The sequence below is a fragment of the Python bivittatus genome, unplaced genomic scaffold, assembly GCF_059951505.1.
Source record: "Python bivittatus isolate LINGU-HERP-01145 unplaced genomic scaffold, Pbiv_v1 ctg000510_np1212, whole genome shotgun sequence".
Lineage (NCBI taxonomy): Eukaryota > Metazoa > Chordata > Lepidosauria > Squamata > Pythonidae > Python > Python bivittatus.
The window spans coordinates 2852547-2859116 of record NW_028277081.1 but is presented as its reverse complement, the minus strand read 5'-3'; the positions used below and the strand labels follow the sequence as shown (position 1 = coordinate 2859116).

The window sequence follows — 6570 nt, the reverse complement described above, 5'->3', positions numbered from 1 at the left end:
AAGCCTGCCCTGAAACATGCCAAAGAGGGTCTCCATCTCCCTGGACAGCAGTAGCCAAAACTTCTTATGGCCATACTTGTCCAGGGAGGGTACTGCCACATCTGGCAGGTGCGAATGCACCATCGCCAAGCCCCAGAAACCAAGGAGCACCACCCCTGCTGGCCGCTTTGAGGCGAGGTACCGCTGCTGAAGCTCCCGAAGTGGCACCATGCGGTCCTGCTGCCACCCCTCTCTAATCACTGCTTCCCTAGAGGCACCCACCCCTGCCCCCTCCAGAGATGAGGAACCGGCCTCCGCACACGGCCCCCATGAGGGCCGCGGGACGCTCACCGATCTGGCCTGCTCCCTGAGCGGCGAGTGATCTCGCTCAGGTGTCCCCAGGCAGTGAACAGAGCACGAGCGCCCCTGTCCCTGAGTCCATGCTGCAGGCCTCATGCCGCGCCCCCTCCTCACCTCTGGGCTCGCCCCTAACCGAAGGCCCTCTTCCTGCCAGATGCCTTCCGCCAAGGACTCCAGCGAGGAGCTCTCAGACCACCCCGTCCCTTGCGAAAGCGCCTCGGCCTCCCCCAGCTCCAGGGATAGTCCCCAGGCCTGACGACTGTCCACCCGCCGCGTCCAGTCAGACACCAGGGCTGCTGGCAACCCCAGCATGCGGGAGCACTAGCACACACCCGCCCTCTCCTCAGAGTGGGCAATTACCCCTGACTCAGCAGGCCATGGGGGCTCCAGGGTGGACTCCAGCCCCTCCATGATTCCTGTGCCCCCACCACTCTGTCTTTCCACCTCTTGTCAGGATTTTCTTTCTCATAGGAAATGATTCATCCCGTTATCTTTACAACAATAACAAATAATATTTTGGCTACAGAGATCATGTGAGAAACACCTGTTATTGTGTGTTGTGTATTGTGCTATTTACTGCCACCTATTGGCATGTGTCTCAGTGTGTGTGTTTGTAGCTTTAGCTTAGTATAGCACCATGTAATCATTTTTATGGACTACGTAGTTGTAACAAATTACCAAGTAGTGTACCTCTTCTCTGAGAGTGTGTAGCTAGAGATTTTGTTAAGCTTGTGCTGCTAATAAGTCTCGGATGCCACATTACATGAGAAGATGTGTTTTTCTTTATATTTTATATGATATTTGCATTTTATGGAATTCTGCATTTTTATCAATAAACACCAGTTCGTATATATTTTCTGACTGGATTTCTTTGGGAAACAAAAAATGGACATTGCATTGTGAACAGCTGCAATGCTGATATGTATCTTTCCTGGGTAACTTTTCCTGGAGTTTTTGCTGCGCTCTGCACAAACAGGAGTGTTTGTGATTTGCACTCTGACTGACAGAGCGACAGCCCCGGCACCCCCAAAAGCGACACAGCTGCCGCTCAAGGGTGAGGGGTTCTGGACTCACCCTCCCTGGCACTAGCTGGGCTGCCCCTCGCCTCCAAATCCACCTCTGGCAGCATCTCTGCTTCAGAGGGATAGGTAAGAGCCGGCTGGGGAAGTGACTCACGAGTAGTCCCATCCGCTGCCATGGCCTGCAGGCCACTCAGAGGCAGCATTTCCAGCCCAGTCACCTCCTGGGGCCCTGCCTCCTGCCCCCTCCCCCCACTTCACTGGGGAGCCAGCAGCCCCTGCCAACAAGGGGTCCATGCCCCCCTGCAGGTGAAATCAACAAAGTAACAGCCAACATAAGGGAGGGGGAAAGAATGGAAAAACTCACCCGGAAAAATGGCTACCAACGGAGGGGAGGGGCCCAACAATGACCCCCCTTGCCCTCAAGGGGCACCCCCCGTGGCCCTGGAGAAAAATGCCCCAAAAAAACAAAGTTAGACCCCAAAAAACCCCAGTAAAAACCCAAGGGAACAAACCAGGAAGTAAATGAAAAACTGGACTTAAAATGGCTGCCCAGCAAAATAAAGGGACAGGGAAAAACACCCAAGCACCCAAAATGCCCAGTATTCCCCCAAAAGGGGAGGTAGGAACACCCACCTCTCACAGGGGAGTGCCCCCCACCTTCCCCCAACTGGGGCCACCAAGCAAAATCGCCTACCAGACCTCCAAACACCTCCAAAATCCTGAAGTTTAGTGCTGCAGGTCTGGAGCAAGCTACAAACACACCCACCCCCTTCCAGGGTTAGGGTTAGGGTTAGGACAACACAATTTTTTTTTTTTTAGGACAACACAATTTTTTATTAAGAAAATTAAAACCCTACGACAAGGTCAACCAACTTCCTGTAAAACCAGGAAGCCAGGCTCATGTGGAAACAATAAGCAAAAGCAAACTGAAAAATGTAGAGGAAAAACCCTCACCAAGCAGGAGGGCCCATTGTCCACTGCGACATTGAAACACAGTCCAGCAGCAAACAGAAAAAAACAGTCAAGAACAAGCCGGCAGCCCATCACGTAATTGGCCCATCAGCCGAGGCCGCTGTCCAGGGCCAAAGGCGGGCCCACTTGCACAGAGGCTAGCGTCCTCGCTCCACCTCGCAAACAATGTCCAAGGAGGCGAGGACTCCATCGACCACGCAGGCTGCAGACCAGTCTGGGGACGGAGTCCTGCACTGCTGCTCACGAGGCAGTTCTTGCCGCCTGTCTGCCACCAGTACCTGCAGAACCAGGAGGACCAGCAGCCGCACTATCGACCACAGCACCGCCCAGAAGTGCCCGAGGCATGCGCCCAGCACAGCCTGCGTCGTGCGCAGACGGGGCCCCGTGGCGCGGGCAGCCCCCGTGGACGAGGGTGCCGCGTCCCCCATGCCGCCGCCGCCGGACTGCTCCCCGGGCTCCGGGCATTCCTGCGCTGAGGGGACAACACCCTGCACCAAACGTCCATCCCACGGCCGTCGTTCCTGCTGCCGCTGCTGCTGCTGGCGCTGCCACTGCGGGGCATCACTGGCCTCCACTGTCGCAGCCGTTGCCGGGCCCGCTGCCGTGCTGTGTCGCGGCCCACGGAAGGGGGGCTCCATATCCTCCGGCTCAATGCCCCAGGCGAGAGCACCCCAGGGAAGGCGCAAGAAGTCCGGCCAGTCCAGGTGGCCCACCACCTCAGCCCAGATGGCTTGCGCACACCGGGCAGTCGTGCACAAAATGTGCAACGGAGTCCTCGCGCTCTTCGCCGAGCCACAGCGCCTCTGCCCAGCACGCCACCCACAAGCAGAGCCGCACTATGCCGCAGAGCCACAGAGCGCCAGCGGCAACGCCCAGTGGGACACCATGGAAAAACCTCCAGCGAGTCTCCCAGAGGGCGTAGGGAACCTGGCGGTCCTCGAAGGGCTCGATCGACGAGGCGACATCCATCTGAAGGGCTCGATCGACGAGGCACCACCGCTCCCACCATGGCTGCAAGACGGCCCACTCCAGCGCCTTGTCGTACAGCTCCCGCCTCTCGTACTATTGGGCGCTGCCAGCGAGCCTCTGCAACCGTCGCTCTGCCACCTGAAGGGGAGAGAAGGAGAAAAAGGGGAAGTGGGGGAGGAGGGGGAGGGACGGGGCAGGGGTGGGGGCAGGAGGAGGAGGAGGAGGAGGAGGAGGAGGAGGAGGAGAGCGATGAGAAATGCTGTACCTGGGCAGCACATCTGGCAGCGGGGACAGGAAGTCCGGGAGGTGCCAGTGGTCCTCCACCAACAGGCAGAATGCCAGGCCGCCCCCCCGCCACCAGCATTGGCCTGCCCACTCAGTGGACGCCCAGTGTGATGCGAAGTGCACTACCCACAGCGGGCCGGCCAGGCCGCTGCACAGTGAATCTGCGCCATACCCGCAGGGAGCACCGGTGGCACCCGCTGCCATGGCCGCCACTTTGACCTGGGGCTGCCCCCCCAACAGGGAGTGGTGACTCCAAAGTCCTGCACGAGGAACGCCGCCTACAGCGAGAGGTGCAGCTCCGGCAGGGCCAGCCCGCTGTTTGCCACGGGCCAGTAGGCCACCGCCCGGGCCACTGGGAAGTGCACCATGCCCCACACAAAGCAAAAGACCAGCACCATCACCTCGCAGACGAAGTCCTCCGGCGGCAGGTAGACAGGGGCCAGCGGGAGCACACGGGGAAACAAGTATGTCTTCATGTACTGCACCCACTGGAAGAGGCCCAGCCACCAGTGGCGCCAGCCCATGTGCACCCATCAGTCCTCCTCAGCCTGCCACCAGTTTTCGCGCCAGGCATGCATCCCGAGCCCGAAGCTCACGCCCAGCACACGGACGGTGCCTGAGGCAGCCACGGCCATGCCCACTGGATGAGGTGGCACCACTCTGGGTGAACATGTTCACGGCCCATTGGTGGGGCACGGAGTGGGTTAAGTGGCAGTGGTGGCGAGGCAGGACACAGCAGTTCCGCCTCTCGGCGGCAGATTGAGTCGCCCTGCCCAGCTTCCTCACGGAGCTGCCGGAGGTGGTGAGGCAGTACCAGGTGCCGGCCATCCACTTTTGGCCATCCTACATCTCCGGCACTGAGGGCGAGTCGACGGCGGAGGCAGGGGTGGCAGTGGGGGCTCGGTGACGCATGATGTGCCGCGAGCTGTACAACGATCCGGCAGAACAAGCACTCATCACGCCGGACACGGCGGCTTGGCGGCGCAGGGTGGCGGACAGCAGTGCGCCGGAATACCTAGGTGGATACACGTACCCCCTCAAGCAGTTCCAGGACCGCCGCCTCCCATACGAGTACTAGGAAACATGGTGGCGGTTTTTCTACCAGGTACCCAGGGAGGTACGTGCTCAGCCCTGGTGACTGGATGCAGGGGACTGCCTGTGCCCGTGGGCAACATGCATAGCAGCAACACTGGTGGGCAGGCTGCCGAGGAAGGACACAGTGGAGCACTTCATGTCCTCCTGCCTGGTGGCCCGCGCATTCTGGGAGGCGATGGCACACCGGGTGACACTGCCCTGACTGGCGGCCCAAAGTTGGCTGGCAGTGGTCTCCAGCCTGAAGACGCCCGGGCGGCGCAGAAGTGAGGCGACAGCGGAACCAGGACCGACAACGGCGCGGACAGCAGCAGCAGAGCAGACAGCAGCAGTGGAGCTGACAGCGGTGGCATCGGCAGTGAGCCCAGGGACGACCTCGACGACAGCGGCAGCTGTCATGGAGTTGGAGGCAGTGGCACTCGCGGGGTTGACACAGTTGCAGTGGTTGACGAGGGCAACGCAGGAGCGATGGTTGGCCCCAGGAGTCCCGCAGGCCCTGGCGGAGCGGAAACAGCCAGTGGCAGGACCATCATTGCGAATGGTGGCGGCGGCGGCACAGGGCGGGCGGGGGGCGGCGGCGAGGGTGAGCCGGTCAGCTGGGGTTCCCTGGTCGATGGTGCGGCTCATCAACGTCGTGGTCCTCTTCGTCCTGTGTGCCATTCAGTGCCACCACTTGGAGGTGGAACACCACGGTGGCACGGTCCCGCATGACTCAGCAGAGCAGGCGGCAGATGACGTCGCAGACCGTGTCACCTATGTGCGGGAAGCAGAATGGGAGTGTCTCCCTGAGAAGCATTGGTGGCGACTGTGGCCCTGGCGCCAGAAGAACAATGGCCCACCACCGGTGCTGTGAACCGGAGACGGGGGACTGTCAGAGTGTCCCCAGAACATTGGCGGGGAGATTGTTTTTGGGGTTGGGAGAGGGGCGTGCCTTCCTTTCTGTTTTAATGGGTCTGGCCCCTGGTCACTGAGCTTAGAGCACCGGGGATTGGTGTAGAACGGTTTTTATACCAATAAAAAATTTCTGAATTCCTAAAAAAAAATTTCTGAATTCCTAACCCTAACCCTAACCGGGGCTATTTTGGGCAGCCCGTGGACTTGTGTTGAGGAGTCGTTTGGACTCTGCCAGACAGTGAGGGTTCCCCATTCCTTTTGTTGTTGTTGTTTTCCAGATCAGTGTAGTTCCTTTTTTGTAGAGTTTTTATTTGTGTACGCCCAGCTGCCCAGTTTTAGGGGTGAGCTGGATGCTTTTGTAGGAGGGTTTTATTTCAATAAAAATATGGTTGTCATTCCTAAAAAAATATGATTGTCATTCCTAACCCTAACGCGGGGGGCTACATATTGGCCGACCTGGCTTACGGAGAAAGCTTTCCTGCGTGTCTTCCAGGCCTTCCACAGGGCCTGGTTGGCTTCCTGGATGCAACCGTTCTGGTGGTTCAACGGAAGGGAGATGCCTCGACGGCGCTCGCGGAGGGGGATTATGTGGCCTGGCTTGAAGGCGTAGTAGTGGTGCTCCAGAGCCATTACTGTCGGCTGCGTGAGGTGGGTGAGGAAGGTGCACCTCAGACGGGGATCAGGCATGCTGAGTTGCTAGCTGGGGACATGGGTTCTGTGTTCCCTCCGCGGCGGCAGTGGCACAGGGGTGCAGCTCACCACTCAGGGGCACACCGGTCTTCGGCGGCGGCATGTTTGCCACAAGATGAGGTGGCGGCTGCGGACTCCTCAGATGAGCCTCCTGAGTGAAGCCATCGGCACGGCTCTCGGCCTGACCATTTCGACAGCCGGCACCTGGCCTTGTGGCAGGGGCAGGCTGGCGAGACACCCCTGACTGGCCCTACAGGTGCGGGCATCAGCAAGGTTGGAGATCTGCCTTTTGCGGGCCCCGAGTGGG

General features: G+C 59.5%; 1 protein-coding gene across 2 annotated transcripts in view; it reads right to left on the bottom strand.

Moving 5' to 3' along the window:
• Positions 1-2160: 2160 nt before the first annotated feature.
• LRRC38 (leucine rich repeat containing 38) overlaps positions 2161-6570 on the bottom strand; it is an 85140-nt gene continuing 80730 nt past the window's right edge. The window contains exons 1-2 of one of the 2 annotated variants that reach the window (XM_025163343.2): positions 3989-4885; positions 2163-3440 (exon numbers count right to left, since the gene is read on the bottom strand). In XM_025163343.2, coding sequence (XP_025019111.2) covers positions 2641-3440; positions 3989-4121 — 933 coding nt within the window. In that variant the 5' untranslated portion in view covers positions 4122-4885 and the 3' untranslated portion in view covers positions 2163-2640. Of the gene's footprint in view, positions 3441-3988; positions 4886-6570 lie in introns of those variants that run through there. The other variant, XR_015797393.1, reaches the window with a different exon arrangement.